Below are 18,422 nucleotides of genomic sequence, written 5' to 3'. Positions count from 1 at the left end.
ATCATCAGAAAGCCCTTTACAAGCTCTACAATATGGTACTGTTTGGTTTTGATTGTCTCCACATTGGGCAACAGAAAAAGGAAATACTTCGATTTTAGTCTTTTAAACAAAGACAGAGTAGATAAACTGCAGTTTCAATCACTCTAGTAACTGCCATAGATGAAAGAGATACAATCACATATATCATGGCACTATAGCATGTCCTATGTGTACACATAACCACCCCTCAAATACGTGATCAGTGTTCTCTCTTGGCAGGAATAATCATAGACCCTTCACCACTACTAGCACAATTGTTAGTAATGTAAACTATATAGATATACCCTTATGCTATGATGCACATTGTGTTTGAGTCTATATAGATGTTTGTTATAGCCTGCATTTGAGTGTGCATGAAGCCACAGGTGTGTAGTGCCACCTAGGGTTACATAGACGCCTACTGGGAAGCATTAGAGCCTCATTAGCAGATGGTCAGAGTGGCTGTGCACAGGGATCTAGCGTCTAACCCTAAAATTCCTAATGGAGGAGAACCCTAACCCTGTGTTTGTAAGCGGAGAATGTATGTGGTGCCTATCTCAACACTAATGGCTGATTAGCGGAGTTTCAAAATATTTTCCCACGGGCATCAATTGAGGTGTCGCGAGTTGGCAGGAAGGTCACCCCATAAGAAACGATTTCTTCGTTCCTCATCAATCATAAAAATTCAGGATATCAACAACACAATCACCCTTGATGCAATAACCACCCCAGATCATGACCCTAAATCTGGAGAACCTCACCTACCCAACAAACACCCTCTACATCATCACCCCAGAACCATCCCCCAGAACCATCCCAACACCCCAGAACCTAAGGAGACCCCACCCGAGAAGCAGGACAAATCAGGGACAACCCCAGATCTCAACCTAACCAAGCTGCTTTGTAAGCGCAAACCAGGGACAGAAGGCAATAGAACCCCCAGGAAGCTTCCAGAAGCTTCCAGAATATTCTGGACCAACCCACAGCACCCCAGAACAGCCTCCTGCAGACTATGTGCCCCATATTTTGAGAGGACTATACCACCAAACACCGATAAAACCCCAAGAAATGCCAAAGTCACCCCAGAGACAGCTGGAAAATCCAGGAAACCCCCAGAAAATACTGTGGACCACCTCCAAATGAACAGGTAGTGTTTGTTGTAGTTTACTTGTACTGCTTAGTCAGCCTGCCTCTCAGAAAGGTATATAAACCTGACTGAAGAGCCCCCTAATAACAACCAAGTCAAGATCTAACTCTCCCCTCAACCACCACCATCCAGCAACTACTGTGCAATCCCTTAGGCCATCAGGCGGGGCAATTGTAGTAGCCAAAAGGTAAAGTATTAGGATCTATAGGCTGAGTCCTTTGATCCTCAGTCCCAGAGTTCCAGCAACTCTGAAGCAGCAGATTTTGCAGGATTTGTTCTAGAGTGCAACCATGCACATCATAGTAGGGGAAACTCTGCCCATTTTTGCATAGCCACCATGGGAAACACCCAGACCTAGTTCCCACAGCCAAATATTCAAAGTGTCCCCAAGTGGACCAGTTAGTACTAACATATTTTGCACACAGGTGCCCTGAAGATTAGCAAATTATAGGAGCATAGAGGTCCTTGGAAGCCACCAAGCCATACCCAGGTCCCAGGAAATTATAGGACCACAAGTGTCCTCCAGCTGAAGAAGACATAGGATCATGAGCATCCTCCTGCCAAACAAGCCACTAGTGCTTCACGAGGTAAGCACATCTGAACACCAATGTACTAAGCAAGCCAGCAGTTTTACAGGTCCCATATCCCATCTACTCCGTCCATTTCCCCTTACCATCCCATCAGCAAAACCGCTGGACACTCCCAAGGATTAGGCTCTCAGCCCAGGTTGGGGAGCGCTTGGGAGTGCTCCCAAGTGCATGCAAGCCCTGCGTGTGTGCGCATCCACTCACAAGATGTACGGTACAGGATACATACAGGGGTGGGCGCGCAGAGCGTAGTAGCGTCTGTGTCTCAGCGCGAGCAGAATATATGTTCATTTGTCCCATGCTATGGACACGCGAACCCTTCAAACTCGTCAGCATAAGCCCTTCCTCCCCTTCCGCCCCTTGTCCTGCATCTGCACCCCCATCTGGGTCGGGAGGCGCGGGATCGTCATCGTCATTGGCGTCCGACGAGACGTACCCGTAGTCTACTTCCTCGTCGTCCAGGCCATCCTTGTCATTGCCGTCATTGTCCTCCTCTTCGGAACTGGGATCTGCCGCAATTTTGTCATGTGGCTCGTCAGGCATGGGCTCATTGCCGTCTTGAATGGCCTCGGTGTCAGCAATTGGCTAAGCTTGACCACCTGATGGGAAAAGGGAGCATATGGTCACACCGGTCTTCTGGTGACCAACTCCCCCACCGATGTACCACATGAAGAGGTCGCAGTCTGAGAATCTAGTTTAAATCAGTGCCATTGAACCAACAGGTGACAGGGGAAATGAGAAAGCTCACATGCCAACATAGTAATACCGCCAGTCTTTGTTGTTGGCGCCATCCACATCTTTGCTCCGTGCAATGCTATAGCCTGGAAGTGCAGTGTCCGTGCGCCGGTGGTGGAATGCTGGGATGATGTGTGCCGCGCACAGGACTTGATCTGGGGAGATAAAGCCGAAGGGGTTGTCATTAAGGGGAGCAAACTCGAGGCGCGGCAGCTCGCATGTGTCGAGGCCCCAGGGCACCGTTGTGTTGAGATTGTACCGCGTATCCACAGCACGTGAATACATACTAGTTCGCTGTTGCCACGGCCAGCGAGATATGCATTGACGTGGAGGATCGCGAGAACGTGGCCGTAGAGATATGGATAGGAACTCCTGGGCGGTGCTAGGACCATGATGTCGCTGTGGGAGCTAGGGTTCAGCGAATCCTGATCCCGGTGCATGTCGTAGGTGGTATAGTTCACAAGCATCTGCTTGTGGATGTACATGCAATCATGGCAGATACGTAGTGCTGCGTGATCTTCATGGGAGGGCACATAGTCCTCATCAGTTGGTCCCAGGCCAGTGTGCAGACGTTCAAGAACATGGGTGCGCAGGTCGCGAGCAAAGTTCTGTCAAATGGGGGGTAAGAGGGCGCCCAATTGTAGCAGTGATACAATGGACCAACCTCAACTGCCACGTCGCCCTTGTTGTTGCGTACAAATGCAGCAATATCTACATGCTGCTGCTGCTCATGGGAGATTTGGTGGTGGTCACGCGGAGCACATGAGCCGATGTCTTTGTGAACATCGGGGCGAGCTTGCAGAGACCCGGCTGTCTTTTGCGTCATTGCCCGTCTAGCCTTGGCCTTGCGTTCAGCCGGTTTGGACGTCAGTTTGGGCACGCGACTGTGGGCCTTGTTGACGAAGTGTTTGCGGTGCTGGTGCTTGGTGATTTGAGATACGAACAGCGCATTCTTGTTCATGTGTACATAGAACCGCTTGAGACGCCGATGTTCCAGCTCGCCCTAGTGCAATCATCAATACCTGATCATGTGGCGAAGCTGGAACGCTCTCACTGTCTGTGTTGAGGTGCCATCCAGGGTCCCCGTCTCATGAATCTCCCGTACATAGTCGCCGGCCTGATGGAACTTGTACGTGTTGAGGTTGTAGCGCTTCTCTACATGTGTGCTCTCCTCGGCGCTGTTCGGCTCGGGGGTCGATACACGCTTTGAGGTCGTCGTAGTGGTCTTGTGCTTGGCTGCCTTCTTAGCCTTCCTCCTCTGCCGCGTGGCCAGCTCCTTGTCGAGTTCACAGGTGTTGTACTCCGGACACACTTTTGAGGCAAAAGTGAGCATGGCTTCACCCAACCTGCATGTAACACGGTCGAAGATCGTAAGCATTGAATCAGAGTGGAGGCGCAATTTGGCCATTGCGTGATGGGTCGCTAGACAGAACAGCATCCGCTGCACGATGTGATCTGCTGGAGCGGGTAGTATGCCTTCAAAGGCTGGTATGGTCCACTGGTGAAAGTGCGTTAGCACTGCTTTGTACGGGATGCATAAGATGTACCTGCAGAAGATCCTCAAAGTCACGCGCAACCAACTTTCTGAGCGCAGCAACATTATTCCAAACCGCCGGATAGTCCCACGTCCAAATGTCGGAATGGATGCGAACCTAAAACACGACGAGTGAGCATGCATCCTCCCCTGCTGAACACTGCTGTTCGTACCTGGAGTTGAGGTTGTTGATTTGTGATTGTCCAATGGTCGTGACGATGCACACGAGGTGCATCATCGTGGCTTTCCAGACCCCCAGATTGATCTTGTGCATCACATCCAGCACGAGCGCCCGGTAGATGTCAAACCCGAATTGGCCTAGACGACGCGAAAATGCACTCTGTGCAAGTGTAATGCATCAGTACATGCATAATCGGATGGCAGTCAGACATACCTGATTCAGCAATGTCGAAGTAGAACCGAGCACGGCTTTGACAGCTCTGCCCTCAGTCGGTAGGCCCCGCTTAAAAATCCAGCCCCGGACTTGTTCCAGCTTGTTTCTCAGCCAGCTGCTATCCTCGCGGGGCTTCTTTTCCCGGGTGGCCATGTCCCTCTTTGTACCCATGAGGTGAATCCAATCCTTCGTGACTAGGCAGTCAGGACAAGGGCATCGCCCCAAGAACTTAATGCATGCAATAAGGCACCTGCGCAGGAGATCAGTAACGCACTGTAAGAATACGGGGGGTTGAGCCTTCTTCACACCGGTCGCAGCTGCGTTAGATCCTGATCTATAGCCAGAGATAACACAGAAGTAGCGACAAGTGATGTGGTGGAAAGCTAAAGACCATGTAGCTAGCATCTGAGGCCTAAGTCCATGAACCCTAACCCTAAGTCCGTCCAGAATCCTTACACGCACATAGCAAAATTAAGAGTAACTGTACTTCTCCGGATAGTCCACAGAATAGGTCAGTATACACAGAAATAGACACCGCATGATGCCGTCGCCGCACTGCACAACGAAACCATGCACGTAGGCATGAAGGAAGTCGTTGTCGAGCAGGAGCATCCAAATCTGCTGCGTCAACTCCTTCTTGCAAAAGAGGAGGACGGCGGCAGTCAGCAGGAACCCATACTTGTTCTTGTATTCCTGGTTGATGAGATCCGGGAGCTGGGCGCATTGGGTTATTAGTAACTGTCTCACATATTCAAAGAGCAGACGTACAGAGGGAATGTAGGCCAGGTGGTGAGCAGCAAGCATGGTTGGCATTGCATGGACATACTTTGAGAGTGCAGCGAGCCAGAAATATATTGGCCAAAGCGATGCCGTACCAAAGTTCGTCAGATGCATCGAGTCCAAATACATCATAATCCTAGCAGGGCCGTACTTGAGTGAGGGAGAGTCACCAGGCTCACGGTCCTCTCTTGCTTTCTTCTGTACTGCATCATTGAGTCGATTGAGCGTGTTAGTGTTGTATGCTTTGGAGTATAGACGTTCAGATGGGGAGGACGCATGCGCAGGATCACTGTCAGTGGTGGCTCGGGCGTAGGAGGATGAAGGACTAGGGACAGAGGTGGCAGTGTGCTCGTGCGTAGATGTGTTGGCATCCTTTGGAGCTCGTGAGTGCAGCATGAAGGGGACGTTGTGGTATTGCATGGCGGAGGCATCTTTGTATGCGGCCTTGATGGATGTGAGCAACGGCCGATAGAAGATACCATGTACTTCAAACGTCGGCGCAGAGTCCTCTGAGGTGTGCTTGACTTTGGTCTTGGGTAGTGGGATCTTGACGGAGCCCTGCCGCCAGCCATCAGCAGCTGGGAAGTTGTTGGCGCCAGTGTCAGTGTGCTTATCCAGACGGTTGAGCTCGTGTTTGGCATTGAAGCCGCGGAGGTCATTCACATTGAAGTTGTCTGCAAGCAGGACCTCATTGACCAGGCTATCCAGCTCCCCTGCAGATTTTGTGACAGACCCGGAGTAGAACCAATGCATCAAGCGGAATACCGATGCATTCAAGAACGGTGCAAAGAAGTTGGTTGTGGCTTTGGTGGTGACTGAATGTGCGCTGCCGAAGGGTCATAGGGGGTCAGCATCCCGGGAGTTGGGGCGCGAGGATGTAGGGATGTCTGAGAACGTCTCCATGGTACGCCCCTCCTCTGGGTCGTACTGTGGCACTTGCATATACCGGCAGTATACTCCAAATGCATTCGGAGGTGTCTCCACCATAGGGTTCTTGTTGAGAGCAGGAGGCTGGGGAAGTGGATTGTCTTCGTCCGGTGCATCTTTGATGGTCGGTGGGGGAGGACATTTTTGCGGAGGCAGCACACGTGGCAAGTGTTCAGGCAGGCCAGCTAGCGATGTAGGTACCATATCTCCATTGCGAATCCATGCGGGTACCCGTTGTTGACGGCCGATGCGACTGAAAGTTGGGTTTTCTACAGGCAGGGCAGCTTCTCTTGCAGCCTATTTTCCGTTGGGCATGTCAGCTGCACAAGGGCAACAGTGGCACATACCTCTGCCTCAGCCCGCTCCTCTGCAACTTGCTGCAGCCATTCTGCTTCCAGAGCCCACTTCTCCTTCTGGCGCTTGACTTTTGCCTTGCGCTCCACTCGCCCATCGTCTGCGCGATGTTTCAGTCCTCCGTTGAGTAAGTCTTGGTATGGCTTGCAGTTGTCCTGATGGCGATTGAGCCATGGAAAAGTCTTCGTGCAGCCACTACAAGCACCAGACATAAGCACACAGAAAGCTAGCAGGCATAAAACAGCCAAGAGTCCCATGGCCAGATGGGCGCGAGTGGGAGAAGAGCAGGCGGCAGATGAAACACCCAAGTCCAGCACGATCACATGACCTCAAGGCGATGCGTGTACACGTCACGCTCGCCGGATTTGGACAAACATGGCCCAAATTGGGTTATTTTGAAATCCCGTGCCATCTTCCTTGCCACTCCACCTCTGCTTTTGCTTATAATCTGTCGATGAGGACCTACGCCCTTCACACTTTCCCCCCAACTCTGCTATGTCTCACTCACGCTCCCGTTGCCCTCAGTGAGTCCAATCTGTTCCTCTGAAATTTCCAGTTCCACAATGCCTGTATGTTAGATGTGCTCCTTTGCCTCAGTGTGTGCGCTCTCCCGGCCCATCGTGTGCTGGTCCATCGCGTCGGCATGCCCGTTCCCGTTCCCGTTCTCAGACCCATTCCCGTACTCGCTCATCAACTCGTAGGTGGCGCTCAAGTAGCTGCAACAGGCCTTCTCGCAATCATACTCACTTGAGGTCCCGTGTGGCCGTCACTCAAATGGTAAATCACCCCAGCGTAACAGATCGACCTGACGTGGTCGCAGCCGATCACGCAGAGCAGCGTCACCGGCCATCCCGTTTGGATCTGCAGAGGCGGAACTGACTGCTGAAGAAGAGGCCAAGATCCACAATGACCCAGGGGCTGACTGCCCACCACAGAACATGTTGCCAGGGACCAGTCCTGCAGAAAAGCAACACTTGTTTGTTGCAGTGCTCCAGCTGTCCCAGGCAACATCTAAATGGAAGTTTGGGTACGTCACAGGCTTATCCTTGCACATATAGCTCACCCATATTTGCTCAGAGAGTGCGGCTCATCCCTCGATTTCCTCCATACCGTTGCGCATCTAACCATGCGCATACATGGACCAGAACTCACTGTCAGCCAGGCGGTATCACTGGGGCTGATCATGTGTGCTGCCCCGACCCCCAAGGAGGCCATTGCGCTCTCTGCAGCGTTGCAAGGATGGTAAGAATACCTCACACACCCATGACAATTTCTGATCACCAGTCCCACAGCGAGCCGGCCGTCAGGGACCGGTACCACAAGGTCGCCAAGTGGCTGATCGACATGGTCCCGTTTCTGTCAAAGATCCTGCCCCTCCTGAGCAACGATGCCCAAGTGCTTGCTCTTCTAGGCACCTTTGTAAGTCAGCACTGGCGCCATTGAATCCACACTAACTACTTGCTTGCAGGTGGACTACCATGTGCACCAGGGGTGTGCGTCCGATATTGGATCAATCAAGGAGAATATGAGCAAGTGGATCCCCACTATCAAAGTCCCGCAGATGGATGCCCCCCCAGTTGTTGTCAGCCCGAACACGAAGGAAGGCATATTTGATAAAGACCGGGCAAACTGGGGCTGGAACAGTGCGTGGTCGGCCCGCCTTCTTGTCTGGATATCATGCCGTGAAACTTTCAATGCTGACATCAACGAGTGAGTCCTGATGATCATGCTGCATATCCCAACACTGACAGTGCCGCACAGCTTCCTCGAGGGCCTAAAGAACAGCAACATCAACATGGATCACAAGGGGTTCCTGGCATTCTGTTACGCGCTCACGGGGAAGGAAGTCAGCTTGGACCCAAAGGATTTCCTCAATGGTCTCTTTGAGGGCCTCCTCCTCCTCAGTGTACGCGCCCGTCCTCTCCTGACACTCATATTGTTCTGCTCTAACTATCCATCAGGCGTACAGGTGCGTATGGACAAGCCCCGAGTCCTCGATCAGGCCACCTAGGTGGGGAGGATGTCGACGTGCTTCAATCTTGCGAGCCAGTGGGATCAACACCATTGACAGCGGTAAAATCGCATACATTGTGTGCCTGGTGAGTCTCTGCTCAGCATCTACATGCTGTACATACTCATGGTGTCCCATCATTCAGGTACGCCACATTCTCTCTTCGAAGTCAATGTGGTACCATCAAAACCCGGCCGTCTTCGACACAGGCCTGTTCTACAATAGGATTGTCAAGCTGTTCGAGTATAAGGCATTCGCAACTCCTCTCCTCAGGCTATACCAAAAGTGAGTGCGGTGTCGTTGATGCATTCTGCCGCTCAACAATTTTGTAGGTGGGTCTATGGGACACACTACGCCGTCCAGGATGCAGCAGACGACGACTCCAATGAGTTCGACCAAGCCATGGCCTATCTCCAGAACAATGCGACCACCCTCAGCCAGGCCGACACTTTCGAGTACGACACTGCCGTCGCTGCTGCAGACACTGCCGATGCTTACAATGCCGCCGCCGCCGCCAAGCTCCTCCACCGCAACACCACTGTCACCCCCTAGCTCTACGCGCTGCTGCCCCCCACCTCCTAGATGTGTCTTTGCGCTGTGCTTCTCGCTTGTTCCGCTTTCGCTCCCCTGTCTGCCACTCCTGTTCTGCCTCCACTCTCTCGGTCTGTGACTGCTCCCTTTCGCCCACTCTCTCCGTGACTGCCACTTCAAGCCCCGCTTCGACTGATGTCCGTGTGCCATGTTCTGTAGTACCTAGCAATGATATAAAAATTTGCACGCGCTATGGCTTTTGTGATCGCTTGAGCCCATTCAGAAGCATTTGAATGGGATTAATATTATTCTTTTTTTAATACATATGGCTGGGTGTACTTGGGAGTGCTTGGGAGCACTCCCAAGTGGCACGTTCACTCACAAACGACGCGACCGCTTGGGGTGTTTGGCAGGGATCCCAGGGGTTTGCTGAGATAGGGCAAAACCTCCCAAACCATGGCCTCGGATTGGGAGTTATCGTGCCATTTGGGAGCACTCCCAAGAGCTCCCGAGTACTCACGAGTGTCCGGCAGTTTCAGCGATGCCAATCCTACCATCACACCCTTTTGTCCCCTACAAGCTCACGCATCAGTGGATAGTCAATCAGAGAAGTTTCGGTGTTTATTTTCCTAGTGAACTCATTATACACCCATACTCAGTGAAGCCTCTGTTGGAAAAGAGGAAAACCCACAAGCTTTGTGGCAAGTACAGCTCAAACCATTGATATGATACACACAGGCCATAACGCCTCCACAACATACAAATTTCTGGTTTTCTGACAACCATCAAAAATCCACCGCTTACTATCAAACCCCGACGAGCACAACAGAGGGACTATGGATGAATCCCACACAATGTGCATAAATGCATTTCCTCCCTGTAGAGTCCACATTCTGTTTTGCAAAACTGTCAGGCTATTAGCCCCCCTGAGTTTTGCAAAACATTGGGGTAGCACTATCTACCTGCTCACATGCAAACACACCCACAAAATGTATCAAATGTACATAAAATGCTAGGTAATGTATTTAGAAAAGGTTACAACGCTGGCTGGCCCGCCAAATAGTAAATTTGAGGAGGAAAAAAACACACATAAGAGGGATTGAACCTTAATGCTCACCCATTTACAACGAGCAAAGGTAATGGCTTTGACCACTACACTACGGGGAGACATATAAGGCTACATGCGTATACCAATAAATCCCTACTGAGCATGCCCTCCTTAAGACATCAAAGTTCTAAGTTCGCAATTGCCCAATTAAGCAGGTGCCAGATTTCATACTGATAGGCCTCCTGCTTTGCCTTGAGCACATGGTATCCTGTGCTTTGGACATTCAAATGGCTCCGGAATCAATGTTATATAGCTTCCGGTAGCATTGTGGAGCCTAGGAAAACAAATGTAAGGTACTGTGCACGAGCAGAAGGAAGTTGAAGTACGGTATATATCTTCCACACTTGGCCCACTTCCAATGATCCTTTGCTGTAGTGGTGATTGTGGCAAAGAAAGTGGTGTATCTATTGAACGTTCGGGTTCAAATCTGTTTCATGCCACTTTGCCTGGTGCTGTCAATTTTACTTTCTTTTGACGCGTTCAGACGGGTGCTTATAGCACAGCCACATTGATAACCCAGTGTTTTGCAAACCGCCCTTGGGTTATTACCCCCTGCGTTTTGCAAAACAAAATGTAGACGGCTCCCTCCCTGGTGCAGCGGGTGTGATACCCCTATATCCATGTTCACCTGTTGGAAGGCCTACGGCCTGGAAGTCAGGGTGCACCTCTAAAAAAAAAGTATTTTGAGTTGCTCAGTCACTTTAGCATAAAAAGACCCTGGCACATTGCAATGTTTCTGGGAAGGGTAGGTCACCTTACAATGGTAGAGGATATGTTCTTGAGTGAGTGGAGAATGGTGATTAGCATGCACAAAGCCTTGGTGGAGATGGTGAATGTCTGCAGTCCATTATATGCCTGTTTGGGTGAGGGAGATAGCAAGCAATAATGAGGTTGTTTGATATCTGCCCCTCTCTCTTGCTACTGTAGCTATATGACCAATCTGGCGGGTCGCAGGTCACATTGACCTTTTCCCCCACTGCTTTTGGGCCCTTGTCCCAGGTCACCACCGCACCCCTGCCGTTGTGTCCAGTGGTCCTCGGTTGATCACACCGTTCTTAGGGCCCGCTGGCGGCCCCTGCAGGAGCGCCACACCACTTTGTACCTGCCGGTCACAATCCCTAGGCACTTGCACCACCTTCGGCAGCACCACCACTTTCAGTCCTGCTGGTCACACCAGAACCCCTCACCGGTTTGGTCATATAGCTACAGTAATATTTTAGTATGTATGACATTTTGTGACCACAGTATTATTCCAGATGATTCTTAAGGGCACCATCCGCCCTACTTTGATTTATGATATTCCCCATTACATATCATTACTTACACCAGGCATAATGTATTCTATTGCTCGTGTCACAACCCCATTACACACCACGGTGTAAGTAATTAGTAACAGGATTATCTCTTAGATTATAATGCATTATAATTGTATTCTTGACCACCACTGACATTGAAGACCCACTACCCAGAAGGGAGCTGGGATATGATCTAGAGCCTTTCGGGAAGTCATCCAGTCACTGGTTAGTAAGCAAACTGTGCATTCTACCTATGTTGGCGGTGTGTGTCGGTCCGGCACCGCCGTGTGTGTCGTGAGCGCCGGGGAGGATCGGAGGGAGCCGGGATGGGCAGCCGAGGGGCCGCGAGGCGCGTCGGCGTCGATCAGCGGCCGCACAAATTCGAATATTTCGGTGCTCGTCCTCGTCCCCCATCGCCCCGCCTCCGTCCTCCCTCGCCCGCCCTCCCGTCCGCGCCCTCTTCGCAGCAGGACCCAGTCCGACGCTCTCTCTGGTCAACTCGTGGGCATCAGCTGGCTTGCATGCCGCCGACGAACCGTCATGCTTCCTAAGGTCGCCAACCAGCTTTTCCACCACACCTCCCGTGCCGTCGTCTCCATCCAGAACCAGACTGGCCATACTCTCCGCAATGTCCTTCAGCTCCAGTCCTCCGGTCCTAGCACCGCAGTCACTGGATGGGGCTCATCCGTGTCCGGCGGGAGTGCTCATAGCGGCCCTGGCCCGTCCAAGTTTCACACTAGCAGTCGGTTGCACACCACTCCCACCGTGAGTCACATTCACTCTCTCTACGCGTCTGTCCTTTCGTGCTTACGCCGCCTTGCACCAGGGTTCTCCTTTGTCCGCAACTCAGGTCAGGGAACGCGTAGAGAAGCTCAGCGCCTTCCGCGCTCCTTCCCAGCATCGTTCACAGAACCTCATAGGCGATGCGTCTTCGGACGCATCCCAGCTCGTGCGTTCTGGGTTTGGTACCTACGCAACCCTCATTAGCACTCTCACGGACCGCGACTTCGAGAATCACGAGGCGGTCCGTCGTGCAGAAGCTCGTCTGAAGAGGCGTCGTCGTGCTGCCCTCAACGAGAGCGCCGAGGAAGAGGAACAGCGTATCGCCAGTCTACGCGGCGATTCTCACTTCGCGTCTGCCTTCGCTCTCTTCCAGACTGCCGCCGTCAACCCGAACTCCAAGTTTCCGCTGCACATATACAACAAACTCCTCCGTTCTTGTGTCATCCACTCCAACGCGGACGCTGCCTTGACCGTGTACGCCCACCTGGAGAAGCGCTCAGATATCGTTCCCGATGCACAAACCTTCATCAGCCTGATCGCTACTTTCGCTAGTAGCAAGGATGCGCGTGGAGCGGAGAGCATGTTCGGGAAGTTCAAGGAGGCGTCACGTCTGGACTCCATCGAGTGGTCTTTCGATGCCCTGCGCAGCGATGCGTCCGCACACGTGCCCCTGTACTCTCAGCGCGCTTCTCAGACGGCCGTTTGGAACGAGATGCTTGCGGCCTACTTCCGGTGCGGGCAGCCCTCGGATGCGCTTGGCCTCCTAGAGCAAATGATGGACACCCCATCCGGCGATGTGCTCAAGGCAACGGACGTGCCCCCTCCTTCGTCGTCCACCTTCTCCCGTGCGATCACTGGCTTCTGCCAGCTTGGCGATGTTCCGACTGCGCTGTCCTGGTTCGAGCGGATGGTCCAGCAACAGGACCCGGCGAGCACTGATCCCTTCGAACCCATCCACGTCCCTCGTCGTCCCGACCAAGGTGCTTGGACTGTGATGCTCGACGCGTTGGCTGACGAGGGCATGGTCGCGGAGCTCAACCGGCTCTTCGTGCGCTGGCTCCAGGTCGCTCCAGAAGATGGGATCGCTGTCCTGAGCGACCACCGGGACTCGGTACTCGCGGCCAACCTGCGCTTCATCGACACGCGCGCGGATTTGGGAACGGCGAAGGCACTGGAACTCCTAGACTTCCTCTCGGACCATGTTCTCCCATGGGACACCAACAACGTTCACTTCACCTTCCAGCGGGAAACTTCCCGTGTCCTCTGCGAGCGGTTGGTTATGCAGTATTGGAAACGTCAATCCCCGGGACATGCTCTGGACCTAGCGGAACGGATCGCGTCACGGCAACTTCAAGTTCTCCATCAAGGTCAGGCCCAGGAGACGTTCGATTCATCCAAGACCCAGTGGAGGATAGAGGGCACGCGTCGCTTCGTTGTCGATTTGGTCACTAACATGCTGAAGTCGACGACCTCGATCTCGCTGACCCACCTTCTCCGGCTCTCGGCCATGCTCTCGGATGTCGGCGCCCTGCACTCTGCGTCGTTCAGTGAGGCTTGCTTGAACGCGTATGCGCTCCAGAGGAACAGTCCGACACTCGCCCTTTCCGCTAGGGAGTGGGAGGCGCTGCTCGAGGTCATCCTTGCGGGCGACGTCGACTCTGCGGCATCGCTGAACACTCTGGTCGACGATCTTCTCCAGCACTCTGTGGACATCACGCAGTTCAGCGAGCATGCGAAGGGTCAACTTGTCCGCGGTCTGTCTTCGAGCGACTTGAACTCCGTGCGTCTCCTTGCTCAGCTTGGCGAACCGTTTTCATCGCGCCTTGCCGAGCTTGAGCAGGTCCAGCAGTCACCTTCTCTCACCTCTGCCAACTCGTTCGAGACACCCTCTTCATGGGACGAAACCCCTGCCACCCCCGTGTCCTCCGTCAACCCGTACTCCTCTGCCCGGATCGACAGCGCGCACAGTCACCTCGTTGGAGAGTTCTTCCCTGGTGGTAACCGCTCTGCCGTCCTCACGGCTTACCGGAGATTCCAGGACGGCTCAGAGAACGGCATCTACCCCCGGCCTATCGTCATCGCTCGCTTGATCAGTGCTCTCGGCCGCCTGGGCGAGATGGAAAAAATCCGGGAGCTCTACAACACTGCGCAGAATGTCCTGGGCTCGCTGGAGAACCCGAAACAATGGCAGACGTCGGGCTGGTTCCTTGTCGAGGACCACATGATCATCGGTCTCGCTCACGCCGGCGACGTCGAGGCGGCTCACGTCCACCGACAACGCGTCATCCAGCAGGGCGGCGTTCCCTCCGCGGACGCGTACGGCGCGCTCATCCTCAACGTCAAGGACACCACGGACGACACCTCGAACGCCATGGCGCTCTACCAGGAGTCGCAGGCGTACGGCGTCGTCCCGAACATCTTCCTGTACAACACGGTCATCTCCAAGCTCGCGAAGGCGCGCAAGGCAGACTTTGCGCTGCACCTCTTCCAGGACATGAAGGCGCGCAACGTGCAGCCGACGTCGGTCACGTACGGCGCGGTCATCGCTGCATGCTGCCGTGTCGGCGATGCTGCGTCCGCGGAGCTGTTGTTCCAGGAGATGACGAGCGAGCCGACGTTCAAGCCCCGTGTTCCCCCGTACAACACGATGATGCAGCTGTACACGCACACGAAGCCGGATCGTGAGCGCGTGTTGCACTACTACAACGCACTCCGGGAGGCCAACGTGCAGCCCACGGCGCACACGTACAAGGTTAGTCCTTGGTCAATCGTCCTGCTTTTCCAATTGTATACTAACTTTACCACGCAGCTCCTCATCGACGCATACGGTTGCATTGAGCCTATCGATATCCCTGCGATGGAGAAGACCTTCCTCGAGCTCGTCGCCGACCGCAACGTCTCCGTGCAGGGCACCCACTGGGCGGCGCTCATCAACGCCTGGGGCTGCGTGCAGAAGGACCTCGACCAGGTGCTCTCCGTCTTCGACTCCATCGCCACGCACTCCACGACGAACCCCCGCGGCGCACCCATGCCCGACGCCGTCGTCTACGAGGCGCTCATCAACTCGCTCGTTACGCTTCGCCGCATGGACCTCGCGCCGGAGTACCTCGAGCGCTTCCAGGCGAGCGGCGTGCACATGACGGCGTACATTGCGAACCTGCTCATCAAGGGATATGCGTCCGCGGGCGAGATCGAGCGCTCCCGGGAGATTTTCGAGTCCCTCCAGGACCCCCAGGAGGGCGTCGCAGCCCCGCACAACCACGCACCCCATCAAAACAAGCCGCACCCTACTTCCCCGGTTCCCGCCAACGCTCCTGTATTCCGCGAAGTACGTATTCTGATCTACCGAGAGTGCATACAGTCGCTGATTTTTCTTCCAGCCTTCAACATGGGAAGCCATGGTCCGCGCCGAGCTCGGTAACGGCGAACGCGACCGCGCAGTCGCTCTTCTGCAGCGGTTACAAGCCCGTATGTTCCCTCCTGCCGTCTACCAGCGGATCAGCGGGATCATGCTCGACGAGTCCGTCTCCCCCTGGGCGTCGACGGACGCTGCCGCGCCCCCGAGCCCCAGCCTCCCATGATCGGGGTCCACCCCATCGTGCAAGGCCGGTACCTACACGTCGTCGTGTTTGTTCTTGATGGACTGCTTTGGCTTTACTGCTGCTCCCCGCCGCCCCTGCTTTCGCCCGCCCACGCTCAATGTACACTACCCCTGCAAGCCCTTGTCTGCCCGCCGCACCACACTGCACCGCTATTTACCACACTACTGTAGCACTACTAATGTCTATACCTGCCCTGCATCTGCTGCATCTTCCTGTCGCGCTACTTAGACGTCGAGCTAGAGACCCGTATGCATTATTCACCCGTGACGACCGCGATGAGACTGCGCTTTACAGTACATGCCCCCGTGTACATCCTAGTCGAGACGCCCCCCCTTGCGCAAATAACCCCCTTCTCTCGAATCCTCCGTGTCCGCGAGCAGCCGCCTGATCCCGAGCAAGAGCGCGATGAGCAGCACGAAGCCCCAGAGCGCGGTGTGCCACGGGTTTGAGACGACGTAGGTCTCGACCGAGACGAGCTTGTCGTTCAAATACTGCAACCAACCGTAAGCCCAATAAAACCCCCAGAAAGAACGCAGCACATACCCTCGCAAGCCGCTCAATCGCGTTCTCCGAGTGCTTATACGGGATCGTGCCCTTCATCGCACCATTCACCGCCGAGAACACGCTCGCGCTCGTCAAGCTGATCGTCTCCCCAAACTGGTCCTTGTCCCAGTACACGAGCCGCGTGTGGTTCGCGACGACCGCGCGCGGCAGCCCGCCCGCCTTGATCCCGTACATGCTCTTCAGCCACTTGCCCCACTTGTCCGCGTCCATCCACGCGAACACGACGGGCGCGCGCCCGCGCGCGTCGCGCCACTTGCGCGCGAGCTCGCCGACGTCCTTGGCGGTCTGCTTGAGGTCGCGCTGTGCGGTCGCGACGAGCACGACGAGCGGCTTGTGCGGCGCGTTCATCACGTCCTGGAAGTTGTCCGAGTCGAGCTCGAGCGCGGTCGGGAGGCGGTTGCGGAGCAGCTGCCGTGCGCGGAGTCTCAGTCAGTATGCGTGCTTCAGGCCACATGAGATAATGCAACGTACCCAGTCGACGAGTGCCTGGCGTTCTTCTGCGGTGCTGACGGGCTTCGGGATTTTGTAGACGGCCGCGGGTACGTTCGGGTCGTGGTCCTTGAGCGCGACTATGGCGGCGGTCCCGGCCTTGATGTTGTAGTGGTCGTAGAACGCGCTGGAGGACGACGTGTACAGCGGCGGCGAGCCGAACAGTACATGCGACGCATCAACGACTTGTTGCTGCAGGAGGGTGTGAAAAAGCGGTTGAATATCTGTGCATACAAACACCTACGAATATCGCACGGTCGGCGGGAGCGTGCAAGAGGAGGTAAAGCACGGAGTTTTCTGCAACGCGGGCCTCGAGCTCGCCATACTTGAGCTCCTGTACACCACTATCCTGGAATAAGCACAAACCCTCGTGCGGCAATAGATGATGCACTCACGGCCCAGAAACCTTATCCGCAAACGCCTTGAGCGGCTCAAGCTTCCGCGCGCCCGTATACTCCGTCTTCGCCTCCTTCCCGCCATAGTAGAACAGCATCGGGTACCCGGACACGCCCTCGAGCCGGCACAGCGCGCCGTGGTCCTCGCAGTTGACCTCCGCGACCTCCAGCGTGTGCTGCATCTCGCCCGCGAGCTGCTCCCAAATGGGCGCGAGCTTCTTGCAGTGCCCGCACCACGGCGCGAAGAACTTGACGAGGATGCCGCCCTTGTCCACGTGCGAGCGGAAGTTCGCCCCGTCCAGCTTCAGCACCGTCCCGTTCGGGTTCACGTCCGGCTTCTTCTCGCGCACCGCCGGGGCGGACTCGTCCTTCGCGGTGGGCTCGGGGGCAGCGGGAGCGGTGGAAGCTGGGGCCGGGGGCGCGCGCGGCTCGGCGTGCGCGTCGAGGTACTCGGTGAGGATCTCGAGGCTGCGCGCCTTCTTGAACGTCTCGACGTACTTGCCGTTCTTGTACAGGTTCATCTGTGGGTAACCATCGACCTTGTTCTTGCGGCAGAGGTCTGCGGCGTGGCGCGTCAGCCGGACCGGGCGCGGAGCAAGTAGTGGACGCACCTCCGTCGATGGCGCAGTTGACCTGGGCGAGGTGGATGCCGGGGTCGGCCTTCTTCTCGGTCTGCTCGACGAGCTGCTTCCAGGTGGGCGCGAAGTTTCTGCAGTGGCCGCAGTAGGGGGAGAAGTGCTCCACAAACCTACGTGGATGTAAGGTATACTGGCGGGCAACTAAACGCGGTGGTGACGTACCAGACACCCTCGGAGACGGTAGTTTCGAAGTTGTCGGGGGTGAGTACCAGGAGCTCAGTCTCTGAAGACTCAACGGGGAGGGCGGTAGAGGCGAGGATGACGGAGGAAACAAGGAGGGAGAAGGTCAGTCTCGCGCGGGAGAGGAGCCTCATAGTGGTCGGAACCGGTGCGACCGGAACAACGTTAGTAAGAAAAGAGAATGTGTGTTTCCAGATTCCAAAGACAAAACAGAGGCGCAGTGAGAAGGGAAAGCGGAAGCAGCGAGACGGAGGTGGTGGTCGGTGGCAGAGGCGTATGCTGAGTGATCGGTCCGAGTGGCTGTGGTCTCCCCGCGCCCGCTACGCTCTCCACCTGCCTCGAACTCTCGC

General features: G+C 54.9%; 6 protein-coding genes across 6 annotated transcripts; 2 read left to right on the top strand and 4 right to left on the bottom strand.

Annotated features, from left to right (window-relative positions):
* Positions 1–2,924: 2,924 nt before the first annotated feature.
* On the bottom strand, positions 2,925–3,490 carry TRAVEDRAFT_77649 (uncharacterized protein; the record flags this gene model as incomplete). Its single annotated transcript, XM_008037726.1, has 2 exons — positions 2,925–3,095; positions 3,152–3,490. Coding segments are annotated over 2 exons (510 nt in total), but the record flags the coding sequence as incomplete, so codon positions are not given.
* A 12-nt stretch (positions 3,491–3,502) lies between these two features.
* On the bottom strand, positions 3,503–4,076 carry TRAVEDRAFT_118034 (uncharacterized protein; the record flags this gene model as incomplete). Its single annotated transcript, XM_008037725.1, has 2 exons — positions 3,503–3,985; positions 4,035–4,076. Coding segments are annotated over 2 exons (525 nt in total), but the record flags the coding sequence as incomplete, so codon positions are not given.
* Positions 4,077–4,139: 63 nt separating this feature from the next.
* TRAVEDRAFT_115985 (uncharacterized protein) lies at positions 4,140–5,948 on the bottom strand (the record flags this gene model as incomplete). Its single annotated transcript, XM_008037724.1, has 5 exons — positions 4,140–4,361; positions 4,416–4,665; positions 4,903–5,129; positions 5,184–5,543; positions 5,601–5,948. 5 exons carry the CDS (start codon positions 5,946–5,948, stop codon positions 4,140–4,142), a joined length of 1,407 nt encoding a protein of 468 aa, XP_008035915.1.
* A 1,654-nt stretch (positions 5,949–7,602) lies between these two features.
* TRAVEDRAFT_18722 (uncharacterized protein) lies at positions 7,603–9,039 on the top strand (the record flags this gene model as incomplete). Its single annotated transcript, XM_008036558.1, has 7 exons — positions 7,603–7,718; positions 7,769–7,895; positions 7,945–8,119; positions 8,228–8,382; positions 8,438–8,575; positions 8,633–8,772; positions 8,820–9,039. 7 exons carry the CDS (start codon positions 7,603–7,605, stop codon positions 9,037–9,039), a joined length of 1,071 nt encoding a protein of 356 aa, XP_008034749.1.
* Positions 9,040–11,961: 2,922 nt separating this feature from the next.
* On the top strand, positions 11,962–15,785 carry TRAVEDRAFT_45113 (uncharacterized protein; the record flags this gene model as incomplete). The annotated part of the gene is made up of 4 exons (XM_008036929.1): positions 11,962–12,186; positions 12,248–14,956; positions 15,014–15,532; positions 15,585–15,785. 4 exons carry the CDS (start codon positions 11,962–11,964, stop codon positions 15,783–15,785), a joined length of 3,654 nt encoding a protein of 1,217 aa, XP_008035120.1.
* Positions 15,786–16,120: 335 nt separating this feature from the next.
* Positions 16,121–18,206, bottom strand: TRAVEDRAFT_35642 (thioredoxin-domain-containing protein; the record flags this gene model as incomplete). The annotated part of the gene is made up of 7 exons (XM_008036757.1): positions 16,121–16,297; positions 16,350–16,778; positions 16,842–17,051; positions 17,104–17,203; positions 17,255–17,813; positions 17,866–18,002; positions 18,055–18,206. 7 exons carry the CDS (start codon positions 18,204–18,206, stop codon positions 16,121–16,123), a joined length of 1,764 nt encoding a protein of 587 aa, XP_008034948.1.
* Between the last annotated feature and the right edge of the window lie 216 nt (positions 18,207–18,422).

Source organism: Trametes versicolor (assembly GCF_000271585.1).
Source record: "Trametes versicolor FP-101664 SS1 unplaced genomic scaffold TRAVEscaffold_3, whole genome shotgun sequence".
In the NCBI taxonomy this organism is placed as follows: Eukaryota; Fungi; Basidiomycota; class Agaricomycetes; order Polyporales; family Polyporaceae; genus Trametes; species Trametes versicolor.
Note: the sequence above shows the minus strand (reverse complement) of the source record. Positions and strands in the feature narration are given on the sequence as shown.